Raw genomic sequence first — 27,395 nt, 5'->3', positions numbered from 1 at the left:
TTTTATTTTTATTTTTTGGCCACATTGTGTGGCCTGCAGGATCTTAATTCCCTGATCAGGGGTAGAACTTGTGTCCTCCTGCAGTGGACGCATGGAGTCTTAACTACCACCAAGAAAGTCTCTCCTTTTTTATTATTAAATGCCTAATATACTTACAAATTCTTTCTAAAAAGACCTTGAAACTTCAGAGAAGAAAAATGGTCTATCCTTGGGTTTAAGTGATAGAATGAGTGCATTCTGGTTTAATAGCATTCCAGAGAGGAAATATTTAGGGCTTTTATTACACAGTTCAATATTTGTCAGCAATGGAGATGATTGACTAAAGAACATATAAATATAACCTGCGTTTAATGGTATATTATTCAGAATAGGTGTTTCTCAGACTGCATATGGAATATTGAGTTTAAGAATACTTAGCAATATGTTATTAGGAATAAAGAGGACATGGTGGTAAGGGAGAAAGAGGTGTGTCAGGCAGCTTCAGCTCGCAGAGGGACTGAATTTTGTGATGCTCTACAGAGAACAGAACCAGGGAGGCAAACTCTAGTTTTAGCCATAAGGAAAAATTTGACCTCTCTGCAAAGCATTTAAAGAATGTTAAAAGTGGCCTTGCCCTCAAAATGCTGTGGTCCAGTGATAATTTTGAAGAATCAGATTAAATAATGCACATGAAAGTACTTTTAAAAATGTCAAGTATGATATATGTGAAAGTTGCTATTGTCTCCCTGAATTCTTTTTCTCAAAGGAAGTGTGTGAAAGTGTTAGTTGCTCAGTCGTGTCTGACTCTGTGACCCTATGGACTGTCGCTTGCCAGGCTCCTCTGTCCACAGAATTCTCCAGGCAAGTACACTGGAGTGGGTTGCCATTTCCTACACCAGGGAATCTTCCCAACCCAGGGATTGAACCCCGGTCTCCCACATTGCAGGCAGATTCTTTACCATCTAAGTCACCAGGGAAGCCCATTTTCTCAAAGAAAATAGATGGAAAAATATTAAAGAAACACCAGAGGGCATTGTGGTAGCGTTTAGAAAACAATGACAGTCCAAGACGTTTGAAGACAGTTAATGTATCTTAAGAAATAATTTTTTTTCCTTCTAAGAAGTGATGGTATTGCTTTTATTCAGGTATTATTCACCCTGTTAACTGGCATTCTTAAAGATTTCTAATAATTGCAGGTCACAATATCCTTAAAAAAACACACCTGTGTGTCTTACTCTGTTAAAGAATGCAAACATTTACCTGGTGGATTTTTTGTTTCATATTTTTCTTCTGGAGGGGTTAAGTTCCATTTCAGTTTTGTTTCAGTGGCTTTGTGCCCTAGAAATACTATAACTTGTTTTGCCCCTAGTATTTAAAAAAGTAACATATTAGGGAATTTTCTGGTGGTTGGTTCAATGATTAGGACTTGGAGCTCTCACTGCTGGTTAGATCCCACAAGCCAAGAGGCACAGCCAAAAAAAAATCCGGTAACATTTTGGAGAGGGATGAATTGAGAGTTTGGGGCTAGCAGATGCAAACTATTATATGTAGAATGGATACACAACAAGGTCCTATTATATAGAACAGGTAAATATATTCAATATCCTATAATAAACCATAATGAAAAAGAAAAAAATTTAAAAGTAACATTTAAAAAGTAACAGATGACAATTAGAGCCATCAAGAAAACCATACTGTTGACAGTAGTTTGCAGATTATTTTTTATGTCTCTGAACTGCAGTTTTTAAATGGAAGTTTTCTGCATATTAGCAAATGAATTATTGTTGCATGATTTTTATTGTTTCTGGAGTATTCAGTAAAAACTCAGCGTTATTTCTTACTTTAAGAGAGAGCTATTTGGGTAACTTAGACATTAGATGTACATTTTGGAGAATTATACTATTTAAATTCACTAGGAATTTCTGGGAACCTGGATGAGAAAAAAGGCCTTTGCTGCTAAAGGAATGATAATGGTTAACCCTTAAACCCCATACATATCACCCTGAGTTTTCACTGATTTCATAAATATTCCCAGCAGCTTTGTTAAGAATAATGAGACTTTTTTTGTTTTTCAAATCAGAGAAGCAGCTGTGGAAAAATAGAAGACTGATAGAGGCAGGATGGTGAGCAGGAGTGTTTGGAGAGAGAGAGGGAAACTACTGCCTCACAGCTTAGTTAATTGTTACTAACCTAGTTATTAATTTTACTAATTAACTTTATTAGTTAATAGTTTTAACTAATTAATATTACTAATTAAAAATAATATTCATAATGGCTATTCTAAGTTATTAGGGTTAGATTTGCATTTCTTTACATAGGAAAAAAGGAGGGGTATAGAAATGTTTTGGAAAAATTTCATTCAAAATGTCTATTTTTTTTTTTTTTTATATTTATTTATTTATTTGACTGCATGAGGTCTTAGTTACAGAGACTTAGTTACAGCACATGGGATCTTGTTCCCTGACCAGGGTGTGAACCTGGGCCCCCTGCATTGGAAGCAGAGAGTCTTAGCCACTGAACCACCAGGGAAGTCCCCTCAAAATGTCTAATATGAACTATTCGGAGACTTGTTGAAGGAGGAAACAGACAAAATGGGCTCCATTTTGAAAGCAGGACTCCATCTTGGGCTGGACTGTGGACTTTGAGCTTTGTGCCCAGTATCTATGGAAACGACATATCAACTGGAAAACCAGACTGCCTGAGTAGAAGAGCCCAGGGCTCGTACCTAGACTCTCCATTGCCTAAAAGAATACCCTAATTATCTGTGTAACCAAATAGAATAATAAATTCTATTATGCTTATTGGGGTATGACAACAGGCCTATTGATAATTGTCCACTGTTAACTACCTAGGCTTAAGGCATCTGAACCATGGGTTAACTTTGATTGTATCTTTCTTTTCCTTTGTTCAGACTAGTTTCAGGGAATTTGGGGAGGTAGGTTTGGACGGGTTCACTTAGGGTATATAAAGTTTTCACAAAAAGTGGTCAGGGTCCTTGGCTAAGAGGAGACTCTGCCTTGGGCCCACTAGTGTAATAAACTGCACTCTGCTATCTGCATTGTCCTAAAACTTCTGAGTGAGTTTGTTTCCCGGAACTTGTGGCTACAACATTGTGAGGATAAATTTTGGTATACAGACAACATGTATCCATTGAGCATTTCTAATAGAAGGGTAGATTCAAGGATTGTTCTACCTTTAAGGAGTTTACCAACATAGACTTGAAAATAACAATGGAAGAAGCTGTATGCGGTAAGATTTCATTAAAGATACTAAGAGCCAAAGGAGATCAGGGAATAAATACAGCTTTCGTGGCTTCCAAGATCTGAGAGGAGGTGGGTCTCAAGCTAAACCTAGGAAGGACTGAGGAAGCCAAGGAGAGGAGGGCAGGGCGTGATGAGCAAGAACAGAACTAGCGTAGGGAATAGCATGAGAAAGGCTAACCACACATGGGGTGCGTCCTATCCCCCACAATGCCGACAAAGGGAGCCTTTACAGATGGATTAACTGGCTTCTATTTCTAATGAAAGAGAATTTAAATAGAAATATAAGTTTCTACTTTGAGATATTACTACCTTCCTCAGTCAAAACTTCAGAGAAGTTTATCTTCTCTCAGAGTTCAGTGTGGTAAACGTTAAAAAAAAACAAAAGAAAACCCCAAACTGGTAGATTTCAGAAATTATGCTAAACTGAGAAATAGTCTTTGTTACTCTGATCTGAATTATTATCTATGTTATTCTTAAACTGTCCATTGTAAAATCTGTTAGTATAATAGTTTGAGAACTCTCATTTTGCTTTTCATATAAATCTTATTGTCTATTATGTCTTGCAACTATTAATAGCTTTATTTACATTTATATAAGTACATTGTTCTTTGTAATTTCTAGTTGAATATAGAAAATAGATTAATACAAATTATTAATAGATTATTTAGTACAAATTTAGTAAATAGATGTTCACATTGTACATTGTGATAGTTATGAAAGAAAAAAGGGGGACTTATTTAATAAAAATGGAAATTAGAGAGTATAAATATATTTTCTTTTAAAAAATCTTTACATATACATATATATATATATATATACACTCATTTATATAGTTTCTGATATCCCACTACTTGTGATTATAGTTCACAGTGGTGAAGTGGAGCTAAGAGAAATTAGCAGATATTAAAATTATTTAGCAACTAATTAAGGAAGAGTAGCTTGTTACTTATTGTAAATTGTGTTACATATATGATATCCGTTTTAATGATATATGTATCTTATTACAGTCTACATATACATAATGATTTTTTTCTGATAAAAAGCTTTTTATTATGGAAAAACTTAAACATATACAACAGTAGAGAGAGCAGTATAATGAAACCCCATATATTTATCACCCCACCTAAAAAATTATAAACATATAGACAGTCTAGTTTTATTTATGACCCCTTTATTCCCCACTTCCAGCTCTCCAGAACTAGTTTTAAACAATGCCCAAACATCATATGACTATTCATAAACATATCAACAATCATAGTTATTTAACATAGGAGATATTGATATATTTTATAGATACAAATGCTATAATCTTTATAGCTATTTAATATTAGGTGTTAACTGCAAATATGTGTTTAAACTCATGGCTATCATTATTCATCATATCAGGAATGGATTAACCAGACAGATTCAGATTTAGTCAGCTAGTATTCCAAATTGTTCCTGGTGTTGTCAAAAGAGCAGGACTGTCCGAATGCTGTTAATAATAATAAAACAACAATCAGTATAATTTTCATGGTAAATTTCACCAAAACCTACAAATAATTTTTTTGTTTGTTTCAAGATTCAGTTTAATATTTCTGTACAGATACCTACTTTGCTAAGCCTAATTTCTTTTATCTTGTCAACCACTTCCATTCATGACATTACTAATATTTCATATGGTGTTAGTAAGCTGGGAGAAAATTGTGGACGCTCACTTGACTCTGGGCAAAGTTCTTGTTGCCCATTGGTGTTATAGAGAAGTAGAGCACTCCACTACAGTTGATACTGTACTGTGATTTTCATCTTGGGCTAACTGTTCTTGGCTCTCCTGTAGCTTAGAGAAAATTGGGCATCAAGAAAGTGAGTGGTTGATGTGTTGGAATGTTGCTTTCGGAGAATTTAAAGACTTCTACTGTTTTAGAAATGTAGAAGCTTCTCCTGGACCTTACTGTTGGAGCTGTGAAATCCCTGGCATTAGCAGGTTGCCAGCATACATACTGTTTTCACCCAGGACCTGGAGCTACACTTTCCGATGGAAGAACTTCTGCAGCCTTTCTGCACCATAAGTCAGGGTCATTGCACCTTAAGAGGCCAACTGGGTGTTGTGTTCCTTCCACTTCCTTGCTACTATGCAGTTGGTATGGCAGGAGGGTCTAACCTCAATCGTACTTCCTGTTCCTGTATAGTCAGCGTCCCTGGGGAGGCCCATCCTCTGCCTTCTCTTTTGCCACCTTTCTAGCTGTGTGGGCAGTCAGCTGGTTTTCTTGGTGAGCCAGGGGGAAGCAGAAGACCTCATTCAGGTGGTCTACCCCTCGGCCTCCATTTTACCGCTGATTATCAGGCCTACATGGTATAGTGTGGGAGTCTTGCCCAGGTATTGATAAAGTAGTGCAACATTTTCCGTTTGGCTGCTACTTAGTAGGCCTTGTGGAAATATTCCATGACTGAGAAAAAGAGTGCTGGAGGAGCTATGAATGCCAGTAAGGCTCTAAAGTGAAAGTGAAAGTTGCTCAGTCATGTCCGACTCTTTGCAGCCCCATGGACTGTAGCCTTCCAGGCTCCTCTGTCCAAGGAATTCTCCAGGCTACAATACTGGAGTGGATAACTGTTCTCTTCTCCAGGGGATCTTCCCAACCCAGGGATCAAAGGCCTTCCACATTGCAGGCAGATTCTTTATCATCTGAGTCACTAGAGAAGCCCAGTAAGGCTCTAAATCCTAATCCAACTCCTAATGTGATGAATACTGCTTACAGGGTTATTGAGATTGTACAAGATATTGTGGGGCTTACACACTAAGTTACTCCTTGTATCTTAAAGAATAATGCTTATTTTTCCTTTTCTTTTTTTTTCTCTATAAAATCTTCACTTTGTAATAGCTAGGAAGTAAAGCAACTTTATATCTGTATGGATTAGTTTCAGGTTAGCTCCTAACCACTGTTAGGATCCCAGAAAAAGGCTGAGTGAAGTCAAGAGATTAGGAAAAGTGTGGACAGGGAGAGACCCTATGAAAAGGAAGGAAGGAGAGCCCAGGAAGAGCAGGGAGTGGGGAGGGACTCATGAGAAGGAGCAGAGTGCAGATAGTCATAAACGGAACTCAAGGATCGCTGGGGAGGTGGCTCAGACAGAGCCCACACATTCCACCCCTGTGCTTTTGTTATTCGCTGGACTTCTGCTCATGGATTTCTTTTGCAGAAAGAGCTCTATGACAGATAGTTATGGTCATTGTCAGTACCCCCAGATAATTAGAAACATTTGGAAAAAGAACTACCTCTACCTTAAAACACCACCATGTGTGCGATGTTACAACTCCATTGTAGGCACGATTTTCTGGCAGAGTCTACTGCCTCCTGGAAGAGCAGAGGCCTCTGCCAACCTGTAAAACTTGTCTGAACTTGATGTCTCTCTCATTGAACTTGCCATTACTCTTGATACAGAAGATGTCTTATGTGGCCAGTTCAGTATAGCTCATGGGTGTCCAGGTCTCTGCCTTTGACGTAGTCTGATGTATTTCTTATGGGATTCTGGATTCAGATCTTCATCCATAGGCTCCTTCTGTGAGTGTTTTACAGGACTGGACAGCTGCATGTCCAACGTGAAGGCCTCAGGGTAGAAGTATATACACTTTGACCCACTTGATATATTTTTTTTTTTTGACCCACTTGATATTGAATGACATGCTTGGTAACTGAGCTGTAGGGAACTCAGCCATCCAGGTGCTCAAGCTGCTCTGTGATCTTGGGAATTTCTTCTTGCCTCATTTCAGTCAGATAAGCACAGCTTGTGTAGACTTTTTACTTTTTCTCCATCAGCTGAGTTTTTGGAGGGAACTCAAATCTCTCATAGTCCTGATCATACCACTGCTTGTAGATATAGGTCTCCCTATCATCCTCTGCCATCAGGGCATCAGAATCCATGCCCCCACCAAGGCCTAGTTTTCTGACAGAACTTTCTAGACCTTTACTTTGCTGTGAATGTATGAAAAGCTACATGTCTTCACATTTGCCTACTAGGAACAGCTCCAAGAGGTCTGATGTGATGTCATCCAGGTACTGTCTGCATTGAATGCACTTCAGAGGGTTGGTCTTGGAGGACACCACTGTTTTAGTTTGAGTTGTTTTTTCTTTTTCTCAGTTGGGTCTTTGGATGTAGTTTTGCATCTCTTCTCCTCTCTGCTGGCACTTTAATCTTGGACTTCCAGTTTCCAGAATTTTTTATCATTATCTGTGTAATGAGAAACTTGTGATTTTACTCTTTCAGGTTATTTTTCTTCAGGTCTCTGGCAGCTAGAATCTTTGGGCTGTCTTCTGTGTTTCTTTCCATCTTTCTTATCTCCTTTATCCATTTCAGCCTGAACTTTTGGTTCTGTGTGGCTCCTCCTTAGATTTCTGTTTAGGTATTGGTTATTTGCTTGACTTCTATATCTCTTCCTCTCTTTGTTCTTCCATTTCCAAGTGTGTTTATGGATTTTACTCTTTCTGGTTCTTCTGCAGCGAGTGGTCTAGCAACTGGTTCTCTGGATGTGACTTTATGGTTTTTTTCCTCTTGGTTCTTTTCTTCTTCATTGATAAAATTGTCCAATTTTGATCTTTCAATTCCTTCCTCGGGTCTCCTTGCGGAACGAGATGTGATGGTGGTCTGCCCGGTAGTTTACCTTATAATCCTGGGTTGGCCTAAACTTTGTTTCTCATCAGACTGGCTTTTTCTAGGTATACAAAGTTTAGAAACAAGTTTGGGGGACTCGTTTTCCTTTGCTGTCCTCATTCTGCAGTCTTTACCACTTGTTTTCTAGACATCCATTCACTTCCCAACTGAAAGCCTGAACTCTGTTCTCCAAAGACAGATCTTTATATAAAAAGGATTTGATTTTAGCCAGGTAGCCCTCCACTGATAATTCTTCTTTATGTAATTTACATAGTCACATAACTGCTTCTTTATTTCTGTTTGCAGAAATCCATGCAAGAGATTCAGTTTCTTCTTCACACATCCCTTTTCTATTAAGCTATCTGAAAACACAGGGAGTCTGCTCTCAAACTGCAAAGAAAATCGTCTTCACCTCACTCAGCAGGGATGATTTCCTTTCTTTTTATTGAAGTTCCTTTTGATATGTTGCAGTGAACACATTTGCAAATTAGGAAGTTCATGTAGTAGAGATATTTTCTCAGGTTTCTTCCCCAGGAAATATCCTGGGTCTTCACACTGTGGATCTATTTTCTTCTTTTGCAACATTTATTCTCTGCTTCATATTCCTGTCATTTAACTGTATGCTTTTCCCCTGCCTCTTTTGTGATATATTTTCTTTTTGTTGCCTTTTTGCATTTTCTCTATTTAATACTGTTCCTGGTGTTTTGTCCTTTGCTCCCGTTGACTAGTGCTGTGGTTATTTTAACCAAAATCATTGATCCTAGTCTTACTCCCCAGTTACTAGGGATCCTATAATTGGGACACTTTTATAAATCAGTTCTTAGGGTCTGTGCCAAGAGAGCACAATGTAGCTGAAATTGTAGACTTGAATTACTTACAGGATACCCATGAAAAACCTAGAAAATGAGGGAGTTGGGACATCCTTGACATATTGGACATCTGCCCCCCACTGCTCACATTTTCATGGTTTTCATTTGAATCTGATAATGAAGGGCCTGGAGTGGGCCTTCTATGTCGATTGCAGACCACAATGATTTCAGATCCAGGGCAATAATGTACCAAAGGAACCTGACATTATAATCTAGAAATCACTCTCTCTCCAGAGTAGCCCCAACTGAGTTAAAAATTGTTTATGAAGGGAAAAATGTGTGTCAGTTTATACCATCACTCTATTTTGGAACAATGTATGGAAATCAACTCTGAATATTCATTGGAAGGACTGATGCTGAAGCTGAAGCTGCAATCCTTTGGCCATCTGATGTGAAGAGCAGACTCATTGGATAAGACCCTGATGCTGGGAAAGATTGAGGGCAGGAAGAGAAGTGGGTGACAGAGGATGAGATGGTTAGAAGGCATCACTGACTCTGGACATAACTTTGAGCAAAGAGAGAGTGAGTTAGTGAAAGAGAGAGAAGATAGTGAGAGACAGTGAAAGACTGTCTGGGAGATAGTGAAAGACAAGGGAAGCCTAGTGTGGTGCAGTCCATGGAGTCTCAAAGAACCAGACATGACTTAATATACTCCATGATATTATGGAGATAGAGTAGGAAGTTTTCTTTTTTCCAAATGACCACTATTTAATCTTTTAAGGGTTTTGAGTACTTCTGATAATGTGGAAAGTGTCAGAAAAGACAAACTGATTAGTTTTCAACATCAAATGAAAATAGAATCTTTGTAAAGATTTTTCAGACTGCTCACTCATTTGATAATTTACCTTTTTCCTCGGTACATTAGGTCAAATGCCTCATTGACTTTGTCAAAAGGTAGGGTATGGGATACCAATGCATCCAAATCCAATTTCTTATTCTTGTAGTCAGCAGCCAACTTTGGAACAGAAGTGACACCTTTCCAACCTGTAATTGCCCAAAATGTCAAATAAACACATGGGTCTTGACGTGAAGGGATAGTTTAACCAGTGTTTGTCAAATGAATGAAATTTTTAGGTCATATATGGGTTGTTTAAAATAGATTATCCCCCTGCCATCTTTAATTTTTTTTTTTTGTATTTTTTATCTATTAAATTTTTCTTCAAGAAAATTCAAGATTATTTCCTATTTCTAGATAAGGAATTATCTGTTTGATCCAAGTCTACCTTTTGTTCCCCTATATTGGTCTATTTTAATGTAAATTGGATTTCAATTTGCAAATTACAGTTATCCTTCTATAAAAATTCTGTTTACTTTTAAGTAACCAATAGAATAAATAGCTTTCATGTAGTCTTCAGATATGTTCTAGGTACTCAATATTTAAAAAAATATTTTTTCTTTCAACAACATTCATTTTGATAATTTGAGTACTACTAGGAGAAGGCAATGGCACCCCACTCCAGTACTCTTGCCTGGAAAATCCCATGGACGGAGGAGCCTGGTAGGCTGCAGTCCATGAGGTCGCTAAGAGTTGGACACAACTGAGAGAGTTCACTTTCACTTTTCACTTTCATGAGCTGGAGAAGGAAATGGCAACCCACTCCAGTGTTCTTGCCTGGAGAATCCCAGGGATGGGAGAGCCTGGTGGGCTGCTGTCTATGGGGGTGCACAGAGTCGGACACTACTGAAGTGACTTAGCAGCAGCATGAAGAAAAAAGAAAACAAAAACTGACCACCAAAGCTTGTTCCAGTTAGAGTACGGCCCATTAATAGCTCCACTGCAGAAACATTCAATCCATTGTCACCAATGTTTACTCCAATGATAGTGCATACTCCCCAGCCTACTGTTACACTGTCCAGGGCTTCTCTCTGGAAGGTCAAACAAAAAAAGATTAGCTGAGTAGGTAGAAAAGTAGAACATGAACTGCAATGTGAGTGTGTTCAATGCTTCAGGGAAAATTTACACAATTCTGCATTATGACCTTATGGTCATAATAGAGATTGAGACTTGAGTCACTTTATGTTCTGTTTCAGATAGCACATCCAATAAAATTTTGAACATCATCAAAAATGATATTTAAGTGTCTGGGTCCAGAGGGATTGGGTAGAGAGGGAGGTGGGAGGGGGGATCAGGATGGGGAATACATGTAAATTAAAAGAATAAATAAATAAAATGAATAATAAAAAATAAACTTATTTTGCTATAAATATAAAAAAATGATATTTAAGTGAAACAAAACATATTTTACTCTGTTTAACACCACAGTTATGCTGAACCTATAGTGTATTTCATTGTATGTCAAGAAAAATACACATACATGAAGTTAAGGAAAGATGTATAGACGATATTGTAAACTCGAATCAACAAGTTTTTGACCATCTACAATGGAATATGCAAACATATTTGCAATTCCAGAGGCTTAGGATCCAAATTAAGTCATGAAGAGAGAGTGAATAAGTAAATATGAAGCATATACTATGAACTTAATAGATCTCAATGTAGAGATAAATTAAAAGAAATGCTGTTTAAAACAGAAGACAAAACAGTTAAACAGAAAATGACAGTGGCTGCTGCTCATTAAACATTTCATCTGCTTCCCTATAGTTTTTAGCTCTCCTGCAGTTATATAGAGTCACGTGACTAGTTCTGGGCTATAGGCCAGAGTGATGTGTGCCATTTCCCGGCCAAAATGGAAAAGCCAGTGAGCAACCTGCCAGCTATCCCTCTGCTCTAACAACCAAGAGAAACTCGTGTTGAGATTGTAAAGCTGTAAATTAGAACTTCCTTCATTGCTAAGTCACCACATGGAAAACAGGGGCCCAGAGGATTTGCACTGATCTTTGCAGAAGAGAAGAAAAAATACCGTTATTTTAACCCACTGCAGGTTTGGAGTTAATATGAAATGCCAAGATTGAAAACATAAATAAGTTTAAGAAAAATATAAACTTGTGGATGGCCATTCCACATAGAAGCCGTGTGGTACAGTTGAACATTTTAAACTCTTTTGAGACTAATGTTGTAGAAGAAAAGTATAATTTACCCCATATCCTTTGCCATGCATGCTCAGTCACTTCAGTCATGTCCAACTCTCTGCAACCCCATGGACCATGGCCCACCAGTCTCCTCTGTCCATGGGATTCTCCAGGCAAGAATACTGGAGTGGGTTGCCATTTCCTTCTCCAGTGATAAAGTATGAAGTGAGTGAAGTGAGTGAAGTGAGTGAAGTGAGTGAAGTGAAGTTGCTCAGTTGTGTCAGACTCTCTGCGACCCCATGGACTGTAGCCTACCAGGCTCCTCCGTCTGTGGGATTTTCCAGGTAAGAGTATTGGAGTGGGTTGCCATTTTCTTCTCCTTTGCCATAGTACATGGTCAACTTGATTCTCACTTGTCGAGGTGACTTTACAAAAGTTCCAATAGAAATACCGTTTTCATCACTGATCACTATATGAAAGAAGCAGTCTGAAGTACAGTATATTCTCTCCCTCTTCTCTTGCTGTCTCTGTCTGTCTTACTAGGGATGGAAAATGACTTAGAACTTTTAGAATGTGTTTTGAAATCTTTATTTGAATCTGTGTTTATTTATAGTTTTGAAAATTTCTAACATTTCTAAATAGCAACTCTTTTACTTTCTACACTTCTTGTATGGCAGAAGCATTTTTGTTTAATGAATATTGTACAGAAGGACCCACAGAGAGAGGAAAACAACACTGGCACTGCTTGTTATCTTTAGGGAGCTACTTAGATTATTCCCATTTTGGGTTTGGCAGTGCCATGTGGCTTAGGGATCTTAGTTTGCCGGCCAGGGATTGAACCTGTGCCCTCTGCAGTGGAAGTGTGGAGTCTTAACCACTGGACCGCCAAGGAACCCTCCTCTTTATTTTTAAATTTAATATCTTTCCTATTGCCTTTTTCTACATTTCTGAGCTTTTCTCCAAGCAGGGAATTGACCTCCATAAATATGACTTAGTTAAATAGGTATTATATGCAAATACATGGTTTTATTTAATAGCCTCTGATAACTTTTGATGAGAATTATTTTTAATCCTCAAAATCTTATAAAACTGTCCATTATTGTAAATTTCTAATTGTTTTGTTGGGTTTCTTAGGCTGCTTTAGAGCATTAGAAGTCATCGGAATCAAGTTCATACCCATTACTGGAATCTCTTCCACAACCTAGAAATTTAGCTTTCCTTTCCCTTGGTGTAAGGGTAGGCAGTTCATTTTTTGTGGTTAAATAAACCCATCTTTTTTAATTTGGATTCTCTAGTGTGATTCTGTTCCATAATTTAAAATGCATTTCTTGGTATAATAAATAAGATAATATTGGAACCTGAAAGATTTAGATCAGTGGTTCTCAGCTTGAGAAACTTGTAAAAAATATTAGTACTTGGGTCCCCAGTGCATGAGAATATCCTGGGTATGGGTCTATTCATTGACACTGAAAAACAACTCCCCAGATACTTCTAAAGTATAACCAGTTTTGAGAATCTCTGTACTAGAAAAATAAGGTTAAATGGGCTGAATTTCAGTGTTTGTGAAGCATGTGAGCTGTGGGAAGTGGAGGAATGGATGTGGCACATTGCAGTCCTCAGGCTCCAAGGACAATTATAAAAGTAGGGCCTGAAGCGTTGGATGCAGAGGAGCAGTGCAGGACAAGGAACCCTCCCTGCATGAATTTCAGTAATAGCTAGCATTTATTGAGTCCTTCCCAGGTGGTGCAGTGGTAAAGAATCCATCTGCCAATGCAGAAGACACGGGTCGGGAAGATCTCCTAGAAGAGGAGATGGCAACACACTCCAGTGTCCTTGCCTAGGAATCCCGTGGACAGAGGAGCCTGGTGGGCTACAGTCTGTGGAGTCACAAGAGTCAGACAGAACTGAGCAACGAGCACATGCATGCATACGCTTATTACCGGCCAGATCCTCTCTTAAGCAGTCACGCTATTTGCAGTGAAACCATTCTGAGAGGAAAGGCCCAGGAAGGGCAGCCTGTTGCTCTCAGCAGCTCTTCCCAGTTTCCCTTCTCTCCTGGGGAAGACATGTCAGGTGAGAACTGAGGAGAGGAATCAGCAAAGCCTGCTCCTGGGAGACTGAAGTACAGAACTGCATTCTTTACAGCCTCCCAGTGCCCAGTAGTGTCTGCCTCTTTGCGATCCCTGGTATTCAGATGGTAAAGAATCCGCCTGCAGTGTGGAGACCCAGGTTCCTCCCAGGATCGGGAAGATCCCCTGGAGAAGGAAATGGCAACCCACTCCAGTATCCTTGCCTAGGAAATCCCATGGACAGAGGCGGCTGGTGGGCTACAGTCCATGGGGTCACAAAGAGTCGGACATGACTGAGTGACCAGCATACACACACACTTTGTAGCCCTGTTGACTCTAGGCTAAGGCTACACACTATGGAGGCTAACTAATCCCTTCGTTGGCTGTTGGCTCTTTATCCCATCTTTTGGAGCAGAACAGACAGGACTAGAGGTGTGGACCCTGCACTTAGAAGGGCCCTCCTTTCCTGTCCTGAGAGGAGAAGAAATCTGAGTGAATCAAAATTGTAGTGTTTAGGAAAAACGGATTTAGATTTAATTTTGCAGCTTGTTGATTTTTTAATTGAAAATTTCATACATAATTTGGACCTAATTCTGCAGCCCATTTATTTAGATCTGATGGACACAACTGGCTTGTTTGCAGGGTGCTAACCTCTCCTGGCTGTACTTTAATGTGAGAGTGGATACCTTTGGCTGTTAGGAGGGACACCAGTCACCCTCTCTATTCCCTCTTCTAGGACTGCCTTTTCTTGTTCCCTCACTTCTCATAGGCACAATTCTTTTATAAAGTTTTAATTTCTAAGTTTTCTCTTAATGTTTTTTGCTGAATTTTAAGTGAAAGAATAAACAAATGTTAATAACACATTAATATTAAGTAGTAATTAGCAATATAACAAATAAAAATTATGTTATGTAACATATAATGGCATCTAATATATTAATAAGTATTGCTTATATAAACTTAACTTATATATACATAAGTATTATTATTAGATATAAACATATTTCAATGTTAATTATGTCAATAAGCAATGTTTATTATATCCTATTATAAAATATACATACCATGATTTTAGCTCCTCCTACACACTCAAAGGCAAAATCCACACCTCCATTGGTCATTTCAACGATGACCTCTTGAATGGGTTTGTCTAGGTCTTTAGGATTGAGACAGTCAGTGGCTCCAAGGGCTTTCGCCTTTGTAAACTTCTCACTATTGATGTCAATAACTATGATTCAGGAAGCTCCTGATGCTTTACAACCCATTACAGCAGAGAGACCGACACCTCCTAGGCCAAAGATGGCACAGGTAGAACCAGGTGTGACCTGCAGGCAAGAACATTATAAATTAACTTTTCAAGCAGCTGGTCCCATTTTTTGAAAAAGGAACAGAGTGAAGTGGGGACAGGAACAAAGATATAAAAGCCCGTCTGTTGTAAAGCTAAATGATATAGCTAAATGGGGGAAATTTGCCAATGTGAAAATGTATGAATCACTGGCTAAATTTGAAGAAACATTTGAAGGCTATTAGAATTAGAATTACCGGCTCATATTTCTACAAACCCAAGAAAAAATCATTCTCTTGTCTTACTTTTCCCTTTAGTGTTATGAGAACAAAAACTAAAGCCCACACATTTTAAAGGGCTTATTGATTTCTTTTTAAAATAGATCTTCCTGGTGGCTCAGACGGTAAAGCGTCTGCCTGCAATGTGGGAGACCTGGGTTCAATCCCTGGGTCAGGAAGATCTCCTGGAGAAGTAAATGGCAACCCACTCCAGTATTCTTGCCTGGAAAATCCCATGGACAGAGGAGCCTGGAAGGCTACAGCCCATGGGATTGCAAAGAGTTGGATACAACTGAGCAACTTCACTTTAAATAGATCACAAGCCCCAGTGTTCATTGCAGCACTATTTACATATGGATATATGTATGACTGAATCATTTCGCTATACACCTGAAATTAACACAACATTGTAAATCAACTATATTGCATTATAAAATAAAAGTTTAAATTTAAATAAGATATAGATCAAAAAAAGGTCACAAGTAATTTGACATCTGTATTTCTAATAGGTCTTTTTTGGTTTTTTGGTATTAATGTTGTGATTGGTTTTGAATGACCAATAACATGTCTCTAAATGTGAATTAACTTGATCATCCCAAACCATCACTTCATTCAAATGGAACAAAGAAGGTATGTCTTTGCATGGCATTGAAGGATTTTTATTATCTTGGTCTGATACCTTTCTACTTCTTCACCATGATAATCGCAGTACTACAACTACAGCCAAATGTTGCAGTTTTCTTTCCCCATGTCTTGGTTCATGCTGCTCCCTCAACTTGATGTGCTTTTCACCTTATTTCCTTTAATTAAAATATAACCTGTATGTCTAGGCCTAACTTGAATCACACTCTACCCTTGAAATGTTTCTTGATTCTACAATTAGAAATTAGTACCCACCTTTCTGCTTTTTCTATATCATATAATTTAAAATTAGTTTTGAATGATTTTGTGTGTGTGCATGTGGACTAAAATCTTTGAGGGCATATAATCTTTCATGTTGCTATCAAGGAGTCTTCTGTATGTTTTAGCTTTAGAGAATGTTTGTTACATTAAATGCAACAGAAACATATGTGAGATGACAAGGAAAGCTGCTGTGGCTGGAATATGTTATTTTGTTGAGTGGTATAGTGGGAAAAATACTATACAGAGATATGTTCAATTAATATTTTCCAGTGGTGATAAGAAACTGTTAGAATTAAAAGCATAAACCCAAGAGAAAGAGAAAATGTGTCCAGGAAAAGTCCTTGATATATTCTAATTTGAAAACAAAACCATTAAGGAAAGAGAGACTATTTTACTTTAGTTTATGTGTCATACTAGACATGCATACACTGGCTTTTGCCACTCAGGGAAAAAGAATATATATATTTTGCAAATATTCAGAATATTTCCAAATATATTTCTCCAGAGACTGTTATAAAGCTCGCCAGTAAGTCTAATTGGAAGTAGACGTGCATTTTTCTCACTGAAGCAGTGTTGTACACAGTTGTGCTTAGCTCACAACAGTGTATAAGCTGAATACACTGTACCAATTGTGTTATACAACTGGACACCTGTGTGTAAAAGTGTCTTTAACTGCAGTTCAAGGTGGGGGGGTCATTATAAAGTATTGATTGTTTTTTTGTTTGTGTTAGTTGCTTAGTCATGTCCGACTCTATTCAACCCCATCGACTGTAGCCCACCAGGCTTCTCTATCCATGGGATTCTCCAGGTAAGAATACTGGAGTGGATTGCCATGCCTTCCTCCCAGGGATCTTCCCGACCCAGGGCTTGAAGCCCAGTCTCCTGCATTGCAGGTGGACTCTTTACCATCTGAACCGCAAGGGAAGGTTATAAGGTATAACCCCATTTAAAAATAGAACTTTAAATGGTGTATGATTATCTATATACAGACAAAATTCTTAGGACATTTTTATGCTTTCAAAGATCTCTATGAAATGTAATTAATTTGGCAATAAAGGATACAAACAGATTAAAAAGAACAAGGAGTTCTGGTGATGGTGGGGGAATGGTCCTTAATAATTAATCAGAGTTATTGCATCATTTTTCTTCTCAGGGGTAAATTAAAAATTATTAAAGCTCTTGCCTTTTGTCTAGATTACTGACAATTCACTTCTTTTTACTTGTTCCTATCAAATTTATTTCTCTTTCTTGAGCATCTCATGAAGTGGATTAGCTGTTCTTCAACAGCAGGGAGGAGAGATTCTGGGAATTTAGGTAAGCTTTGACTAGATGATAGTGAAAGAGGAGAGTGAAAAAGTTGGCTTAAAGCTCAACATTCAGGAAACTAAGATCATGGCATCCGGTCCCACCACTTCATGGCAAATAGATGGGAAAACAGTGGAAACAGTGGCTGACTTTATTTTTCTGGGCTCCAAAATCACTGCAGATGGTGATTGCAGCCATGAAATTAAAAGACACTTACTCCTTGGAAGGAAAGCTATGGCCAACCTAGACAGCATATTAAAAAGCAGAGACATTACTTTGTCAATAAAGGTCCATCTAGTCAAGGCTATGGTTTTTCCAGTGGTCATGTATGGATGTGAGAGTTGGACTATAAAGAAAGCTGAGTACCAAAGAATTGATGCTTTTGAACTGTGGTGTTGGAGAAGACTCCTGAGAGTCCCTTGGACTACAAGGAGATCCAACCAGTCCATCCTAAAGGAGATCAGTTCTGGGTGTTCATTGGAAGGACTGATGCTGAAGCTGAAACTCCAATACTTTGGCCACCTGATGTGAAAAACTAACTCATTGGGAAAGACCCTGATGCTGGGAAAGATTGAGGTCAGGAGGAGAAGGGGACGACAGAGGATGAGATGGTTGGATGGCATCACCGACTCAGTGCACATGGGTTTGGGTGGACTCTGGGAGTTGGTGATGGACAGGGAGGCCTGGTTCATGGGGTTGCAAAGAGTCGGACATGACTGAGCGACTGAACTGAACTGAACTGACTAGATTTAAAAGAAAATTATTGCTGAATCTCAAGTGTTAGTATCCCTGAAGGAAGACTACAGTGGTAGAAGGTGATAGTCAACTTGGAGTCCAGAAATGGGCAGGGTGAAAAGGTAGCTGTGGTGGTGGTGGTGGTGGTGATTATAGCAAAGAGCTGTAATTCTTTCCTGTGTCTCCAGTGTTATCTAGAGGAAAATATGCCTTGACTGCTAGGGTCACATCAGCTCTTAACTCCACCCAACTAACAATACCCTTCCTGTAGGAGCCTTCAGATTATAGTTTGACTTCCCATATAGTCTTAAATTTTTGTCAATGAATGAATGAATTTTTGGAAGGAGATAATATACTGAGAGCCAAGAGTAGCATCCCTATCTGCTTGACTGATATAATTCTCAGTCGTATCTTTTTATTTTGGCTACTAGATCAGCCTTTTATTTTGGTTAGGCTGACTTAATTTTCTTGACACTGAACAACTCTATGTAATCTTATAAAAAACAATAGTTGGATTGCAAAGCTGAGGACCAATCCTCACCAAGATGTTTTAGGGGTTACATATGAACCTGGCTTTATTCGTTCACTTGCTGAAAACTTTCCAAGCTCATACTATGTGCCAGGCACAAGGCTAGGCTCCAGAGCCATCACAACTTGTCCTTATGGAGCAAATCATCTAATAGGAAGGAGAAATAAGTGGGAAATTTCTCCATAGTGTGATAAGAAGGAAGAAAGGGTTAAATACAGATACTTTAGGGAAAACTGTGAGGGATGCCCAGTGCATGCCTGGGAGGATGGAGTAGGTTTCCAACAGGAAGTGACAAATAAATGGAGTCAGACAGAAGAAGTGGGGGAGCTTTCCAGGCAGTGTTGGTGGGAGCCAGGTGTGAAAAGTCTAGAGGCCACATTTAGAACCCAGAGACTGGGGGTCAGGCCCAGGGGAACAGTGAGCCATGAAAGGAAATGGAAAGAATGACTAGCATATTGAAGGAAAAGGGGAATGAAATCTCCAGATTTTGTTTAGGAAGATCACTCTGGTTGCATTTTGCAGTTTAGAGATAAAGGATAAAGATTGATGTCAAGGAGGTTCAAATAAGAAGGTCACCAGTATTCTTGCCTGGGAAATCACAGGGACAGAGGAGCCTTGTGGGCTACAATCCATGGGGTTGCAAAGAGTTGGATACAATTTAGCAACTGAACACACAAAATCCCACAGAAGTGGTAGAGTGGGGTTTGAACCTACATGTGCCTGACTCTGGCAGCTCTATGCTTTCTCTCAGCCTCCCAAAGCTCAGAATGAGGCCCTTGAAATAGGCGAAGAGTGAGTGCTAGTGGACGGATGGAGAGAGGGTAACTAAGGACAGGAAGACAAGAAAGATGGATAGTGTGCTGGGATCTGCCCATGGGGGGTGCACTTGGAGGCAAGGGGGTGGGTTCACTGATCTGGAATGCTGCATGGGGACAGCGAGGGGAGCCTGGGGACCAGCTTCTCAGGTGGCACCAGAGGGAGGAGGAAGTGGGAGTGGATGGAAGGGGAGCCTTTTCTTGCAGGCAGGCAGTACAAATTTAAAAAAAAGGAAAAAAAGGAGGTTGTTTGAAGCATCCAAGTGATAGTGACATCTCTCTAGTCTGTCAGTTGAAGAGCTTTGTAAAAGCTTCTAAATTCTAACATGGAATTTCAGGGACACATCTTGCCACCATCAGGGCTGCCATCTGAGACCCTCCCTTGAAGCCACAAAGGGGCAAAAGTGAGACATAGAGATGAATTACTACATTTGAGAGAGAGGAATCTGCTGCATCAGGGAGAAACTAAGTGGCTATATGGGTGTAGTTTCTGTTGTCTCTTGACCAGGTCTGCTGTCTCAGGACAAGGGACAGATTTAGGGGACATGTTTAAGCAGACTGTACTTAAATCAGGGATAGTCAATAATCTAACATACTAGTAAAGGAAAGGAAATGAACATGAACTGGGTGCCAACTATATGCTAGCCTCTGGGCCAGATGTGTTACATATGTAATATGATTTAATTATCCCCACAACTGTTTGAAGTAGATATTACAGTAGAGCGAGAGGAGTGGAGAGGTTAAATATCTTGCCTAGAATCACAAAGGTAATGAATGACCGAGCCAATTTTTGAAGATAAATCTGGCTGCTTTATCATGCTGCCTCCCAGTAACATCTATTTTACACAGCCTGGTGATTAACCATTTTACCTTGGCATTGTTGATGACAGCTCCATAGCCAGTTGAAAATGCACAGCCAAGCAGACAAACTCTCTCTAAATTGGCATCGTCATCTAGTTTGGCAAGGTTGACATCTGAGACCACAGTGTATTGACTGAAGGTACTGGTCCCCATGAAATGGTAAATTGGTCTTCCTTTGCAGGTAAACCTGCTAGTTCCATCTTCCATTAATTTTTGATCACCCAAAGGATTTTTAAAATGCCTAGGGAAAAAAAAGATACAAAAAAGGTAAAGTTGATGGACAGCTGATTACTTTTCTGAAAAAAAGTACCTACGTGCTCCCTGACACAAGCACCTACCCTCCCCACTTTGGACTATTTTCAAGTAAATCTCAAACATCACTGTTTCATCTATAAATATTTCAGTATATGTCTCTAAAAGATTCTTTTAATTCTACAGATTTCATTTGGTTGGTATATCTCTTATGTCTCTTGATTTATAGGTTCTCACCCTACCCCTTGTTTGTTCCCCTACAGTTTTTTTGTTGAATAAATAGTTATTTGTCCTACAGAATTTTCTTCACTCTAGATTTTTCTGATAATGTTCCTGTAATCTGGTTTAACATATTTCTCCATCACTATATTTCCCCTAAACTAGTATTTTTGATCTAAATGCTTGATCTGATTCAAATTTTATGTTTTTGTAGGACTGTTGCTAAAATAGTGTTGTGGATTTTCACCTGGAGGCATGTAATAGCTTATCTCTTTGTGATGCTAGAAAGAACTGATTATCGTTGTCAAAATCTGTTATTTTATTAGAGGTTTGCAAAAGGGTCTCTTCATTTTTTGTATATCTGCAACAACCCTGTGAAGTAGGTTTTATTATTGTCTCCTTTTTATAGATGAGTAAATTGAGGCACAGTATTGGCAGAAGAGCCTGGAGGGCTATGGTCCATTGAGTCACAAAGAGTCCAACACGGCAGTAGCGACTGAGCACGCATGCATGCATAGATATGAGTAGTAAAATTTTTGCTTCTGAAATAACTAGTTTCAATTAGCATTAAAGATAAATATATCATTTCTATAGTCTAAGTAAAAAATAAGGCAGTTAAGATTTTTGACTCCGGACCCAGACTGCCTAGGTTCAAAATCTAGCTCCAATCTGTGTGGCCTTGGAATAAATTACCATGACGCATTGCATTTTTCTCTCATCCTCTGGAGAAGTGAGAGGGTAACAGGCAGGTAAGGAACTAAAAAATCAATCTGGGATGCCATCAGGTCTACCCCCAGTACATCTACACCCCTGTCTCTGTGGTAGAACCGGGAGGGACAAGTATGGTGCCTGCGTCAGTAAGGGACAGACTAAGTCGAACCAGGGAAGGAAAGCTTTGGTGGAAAGTCTGTCTACACCCCATCTAGAGCAGGGAGGGATGCCTCCAGTAGAAAGATAGCGCTGGTTGCTTTTTTTCTCTCTTACAGATGGGAGCTAACAATTCCAGCCTCACTCCTTTGAACTGTATCCTGAAAAACTGGGATAGCTTTGATCCTTAGAGCTTAAAGACGATATGCCTGATCTTCCTATGTAATACTGCATGGCCACGGTATCCACTGGGGGAAGATGAACCGTGGCCGGTTGGAGGGTCTCTTAATTATAATACTGTTTTACAACTAGACCAGTTCTGTAGAAAACAAGGGAAAATGGGTAGCAGTAGCATACCAACAGACTGGTTCCAAATAGGAAAAGGAGTATGTCAAGGCTGTATATTGTCACCCTGCTTATTTAACTTATATGCAGAGTACATCATGAGAAACACTGGGCTGGAAGAAGCACAAGCTGGAATCAAGTTTGCCGGGAAAAATATCAATAACTTCAGATATGCAGATGACACCACCCTTATGGCAGAAAGTGAAGAGGAACTAAAGAGCCTCTTGATGAAAGTGAAAGAGGAGAGTGAAAAAGCTGGCTTAAACCTCAACATTCAGAAAACTCAGATCATGGCATCTGGTGCCATCACTTCATGGCAAACAGATGGGGAAACAGTGGAAACAGTGGCTGACTTTATTTTTTGGGGCTCCAAAAATCACTGCAGATGGTGATTGCAGCCATGAAATTAAAAGATGCTTACTCCTTGGAGGGAAAGTCATGACCAACCTAGACAGCATATTAAAAAGCAGAGACATTACTTTGCCAACAAAGGTCTGTCTAGTCAAGGCTATGGTTTTTCCAGTGGTCATGTATGGATGTGAGAGTTGGACTATAAAGAAAGCTGAGCACCAAAAAATTGGTGCTTTTGAACTGTGGTGTTGGAGAAGACTCTTGAGGGTCCCTTGGACTGCAAGGAGATCCAACCAGTCCATCCTAAAGGAGATCAGTCCTGGGTGTTCATTGGAAGGACTGATGCTGAAGCTGAAACTCCAATACTTTGGCCATCTGATGTGAAGAGTTGACTCATTGGAAAAGACCCTGATGCTGGGAGGGATTGGGGGCAGGAGGAGAAGGGGACGACAGAGGATGAGATGGCTGGATGGCATCACCAACTCGATGGACATGAGTTTGAGTAAACTCCAGGAGTTGGTGATGGACAGGGAGGCCTGGCGTGCTGCAATTCATGGGTTCGCAAAGAGTTGGACACGACTCTGAGCGACTCAACTGAACTGAACTGAACTGAGCATATGTGTTGACCTTTTTCTCTCTGCAAGACATGCCAGACTTATGTCCTAAGGGTGTAGATTGGAATATGAAACCTTCATCTCCCTCCTGTCCTCCTACTTTGCCCCGTACCCGGGGCTCCAAACTGAGTCAGGGACACACCCCCACCCCCGCCCTGCCCCAGAAAGGTTGCCTCAGTCTCTGTAAAAACCCAAACTGAGATTCAAACTGCCCAAGTAGAGGTCCAAATAACCCCTGTCTCATTATGACCTCAGACTACGCTGGTTTCAAAGAAACTCAGACAGTTGAAGTAAGAGAAGCTCAGACAGCTGTAAGGCAAGTGCAGAGAAAAAGAGAGTGAGCTGGGCAGTCAGGAAAGAAAAAGGAAATATATTAGAGGGAAAAGAGAGGGTGACTGGCTCTTAAGGAGAACCAGTGTTCTCCCTTTCTGACGGAGTCCTTCTTATATCCCACCAATGAAAAATTCTCTGAAGAGATGGTCACATAGCCAGAGACCTGGAATCTGCTGGTCTTGCAGCTTTGAGAAGATAAGTGCCAGTGAGATAACAGGATGCCATTTGGGCAATTTGGTCAGTCTCACAGATTACTGTGATTTTATTCTTCATTTGCAAGGTCGATATAATGAGCCATCTTATCAATTAGACCCCATGTGGGCCCTATCATTCCAGCCGTTTTGATTTAGGATAAGGGCCGAAGGTCAATCTTCTGTAACTTCTTCCTGAAGGACAGGGGTGTCCTGGGCGTAAGATAAGACATCATGGGGGTAAGATAAGAAAAGGCTGGAATGCAGGTCAAGGGGATTTGTGTGGGGTTGAAGTTTTTGATAATCTGAGTGAGTTAGAAGCAGCTCGTGGATAGTTCAGTTGGTGAAGGCTTGTAAGCTGTCCTGCCGCTCTAAGAGTTACCCTGGGCTCTGTAGGGGTAATGGGAGTCGGGGCCTGGGGCCCTGGGCACCTTCAGTCTAAGGTGGCAAGTCTGAGGAGACTGGGCAGAGCTGGGTCGGAGGACTCCTGCTCGGAACCAGGAGGGGAATGTCCGGATCCCTGGAGGGGGATTTGGGCAGTCGACCTTTCAATGTCCCGTTTTGCCACAGCTGGGACATGGACCTGGAGGGGGCCTTGGCTTTAGGCATGAGTGGGCCCAGTGACCTTCTTTGCCGCATTTGAAGCAGGGCCCAGGTGGCTTCCTTTCTCTGTTGGTTGATGGAGGCTTGGCGCCATGTAGGGCATGGGCTAAAAGGTGGCATTTGGCCTGAGCTTGTTGGGCCTTCTCTAGCTTTGCCTATTCTTCCCAGTTATTGAAAATCTTAAAGGCTAAATTTAAAAGGTCTCATTGAGGGGTTTGAGGGCCTTCTGCCTTTTTTCATTTCTTTCGGATATCTGGGGATGACTGGGAGATAAAATGGGTATTAAGGACAATGGTGTCCTCTGCTGAAGTGGGGTCTAATTTTGTATATTATTGTAACACTTCTGTTAACCTGGCTAGAAATTGTGCTGGGTTTTCGTCTAGCCCTTGAGTTATTTCCTGGAGCTTATCAAGGTTGATGACTTTATGCCCTGCCTTTTGAAGGCCCACAGTGAGGCAAACAACCATGTAATTAAGGTCTGCTCACCCAGGTCTCCCTGCCTGATAATCCCAGTTGGGATCTTCTCAGGGGACAGCCGTGGCCCCTACAGGCTGGGTGTCGTCTGTCCTGTGTATCTCATCAGCATGCGCCTGAGAGGCTTGCCATATTCCTTCTTTTCTGGGAGAAGAGTGGAGGAAAGGATGATGTAAATAATCATGCCAGGTTAAGTCGTAAGATTGGATAAGATACTGGAATTCTTTTAGATAATTATCCGGGTATGAAGAGAAGGAGCCAAGATGCTTTTCAATCTGAGACAGATTGGTGAGGGAGAATGGGACATGAACTCGAACAATGCCTTCTGCTCCAGCTACTTCCCCTAAAGGGAGGCGTGGGGCAGGGGAAGGAGCAGAGTCCTGCAGTGTTAAAGTTGTTCAGGATTGGCTACGGGGAGGGGACGTAGGGAGGTCTGGGTAAAGCTTTGGGACCCTCAGGGTAGAGGGTGGGGCTGAGATCTCAGAGCTTATTTCAGGCACAGGCTGGGGATGGGGGTTGGGAGCTGCCTTGAGAAGGAGGGAGAGAGGAGGGGATGTAAGGTGGAGGCTGTGGAACTGGAGCTGGAGCGGCTGCAAGGGGACTGGGAGCGATAGAGGGTGGGCTGTGGTCGGACGGGTCGAAGGAAGAAGAAGAAAAGTCTGAACAGGAATTGGGAGACATTGTATTAGGAGGATGTGGCCCAGAGTAGGCTAAGAGCATTTGAGAAGTAGAACAGGATTCACAGAGAGAGGGTCGAGAGTGGAGAGTGAAGAAAGCCTGAACATCGCAATGGATTTCTAACCACCTGTCATTGTGGCAGCAGATGTTATCGAGGTCCCATAGAGTATTATAATTGAGAGTTTTGTTTTCTGGCCATTGGGGCCTGTTATTAAGTCTGTATTGTGCCAGCCAGTGTTACAATAGTAAATAAGCCTTTTTGGTCTTATCTCCCCTTGGAAGCCCAAGGCTTTTAGGTTTTGGAGAAGGCATCTTAGAGGAGTAGATTTTGAGGGCTGGGATTGAGAATTCCCCATTGTGCCTGAATAGGGAGGTTAGACAAAGGCAAGAGAAAGCGAGGAGAAAGGTCCAAGAGAAAAGGCCATTCTCAGTCCATTCTCAGGACTTTCTCAGAGAGTAATAATAGTCTGCTTTGAAATGGGCATCCCCTATTTCAAAGTCAGATGGGGCGCAAGGCCGAGGGCCGTGGGGATCCTCCTGCCTAGCGCTAGGACTTGGAAAAGAGGCGAGAGGAGAGAAAGAGAGAGAGAGAGAGAGAGAGAGAGAGAGAGAGAGAGAGAGAGAGAGAGAGAGAGAGAAGATCGGAAGGAATGGGATTTCACTCACCCTTGTAACTGATGGATGAAATGTGGGCTGGTGTGTGGATGTCAGTCCAGCAAGGCAAGTGGAGAGTCCCATCGTGGAGCTCATCTCAGTTTCTTGGCAAGGTCCAAGGCGGGGGACCACCAGAGGTGGGCTTGTGAGAGGAGCCCACCCAGTTGTGGTGGATCTTCCCTCCCGGGTTTTCTGACAATGAGACCCCATGTGTGATAGGGCCCACATGGGCTCTCATTGATAAGATGGTTTGTTATGTCGACCTCGCAAACAAAGAATAAATCACGGTGATCTGTAAGACTGACCAAATTGCCCAAATGGCACCCTGTTATCTCACTGGCGCCTAACTTCTCAAAGCTGTGAGACCACCAGATTCCAGACCTCCGGCTATGTGACCATCTCTTCAGAGAATTTTTCGTTGGTGGGATATAAGAAGGACTCCGTCAGAAAGGGAGAACACTGGTTCTCCTTAAGAGCCAGTCACCTTCTCTTTTCCCTCTAATAATTTTCCTTTTTCTTTCCTGACTGTCTGGCTTGCTCTCTTTTTCTCTGCACTTGCCTTACAATGTGGGCCCTGTCAGCAGCAAAATCTAAGGGTGACATATAGGATGAGGTGGAAGACAGGAGATAAAGAAAAGCAGGTTTCTCCAATCTATCCCTGGGATCATATGCATAGAACAGGAAGAGAGACTGAGGAACAGCCACACAAGCTGTTGCCTCTTCATGAAGCACCCACTGGGAGAAATAATCAGTCTATGAGAGTTAATAAGCCCTTTTCTTATCAAGCAATACAAAGAATCAAGGAGGATCTAGGAGTCTATTTAGAGCACCCAGAAAAATATATTAGAGCTTTTAAGGGTGTTACTTTGCTTTATGACCTTACTTGGAAGAATGTGATATGTGTCTTGGGACAAACACTAACTCCCGCCTCAAAAACTCGAGTTTTGGGGAAAGCGGTTGCTTATGGAGATGAATGGCTTGGTAACGAATCAGCGGGGAAGATGGAGGACAAGATAGCCGCCCTCCCCACTGAGAATCAGGCAGTCCCAACTATAGAATGAGATTGGGACTGTAACATAGCTAAAGGAAGATGGGATTGGAGTCATTTTGTCAGATGTGTTTTTGAAGGACTCAGGCAAACACGTGATAAGACTTTAAACTATGCCAAATTGGCAAACAGAAAACAGAACAGGAAGAGAAGGAAACTCCTGGTAAATTCCTAGATAGACTGAAGGAAGCCCTTTGCAGATTCACTGAGATTGATCCCAAAAATGAAGAGGGAAGAGTGATCTTAAAAGATAGATTTCTCACTCAATCGGCTCCAGATATC

At 40.6% G+C, this 27,395-nt stretch overlaps 1 protein-coding gene and 1 pseudogene across 1 annotated transcript in view; both read right to left on the bottom strand.

Moving 5' to 3' along the window:
* Window positions 1-4,071: 4,071 nt before the first annotated feature.
* Window positions 4,072-27,395, bottom strand: part of LOC122673348 (all-trans-retinol dehydrogenase [NAD(+)] ADH4-like) — a 34,018-nt gene continuing 10,694 nt past the window's right edge. Inside the window, exons 5-9 of the mRNA XM_043871072.1 lie at window positions 20,494-20,725; window positions 14,838-15,098; window positions 10,465-10,600; window positions 9,580-9,718; window positions 4,072-4,716 (exon numbers count right to left, since the gene is read on the bottom strand). Of these exons, the coding sequence (XP_043727007.1) occupies window positions 15,009-15,098; window positions 20,494-20,725 (322 nt within the window). The 3' untranslated portion in view covers window positions 4,072-4,716; window positions 9,580-9,718; window positions 10,465-10,600; window positions 14,838-15,008. The remainder of the gene's footprint in view (window positions 4,717-9,579; window positions 9,719-10,464; window positions 10,601-14,837; window positions 15,099-20,493; window positions 20,726-27,395) is intronic.
* On the bottom strand, window positions 6,894-14,894 carry LOC122673355 (annotated as a pseudogene).

The sequence above is a fragment of the Cervus elaphus genome, chromosome 17 (assembly GCF_910594005.1).
Source record: "Cervus elaphus chromosome 17, mCerEla1.1, whole genome shotgun sequence".
NCBI lineage: Eukaryota > Metazoa > Chordata > Mammalia > Artiodactyla > Cervidae > Cervus > Cervus elaphus.
The sequence above is the reverse complement of the archived record's forward strand: the minus strand, read 5'-3'. Positions and strand labels throughout refer to the sequence as shown.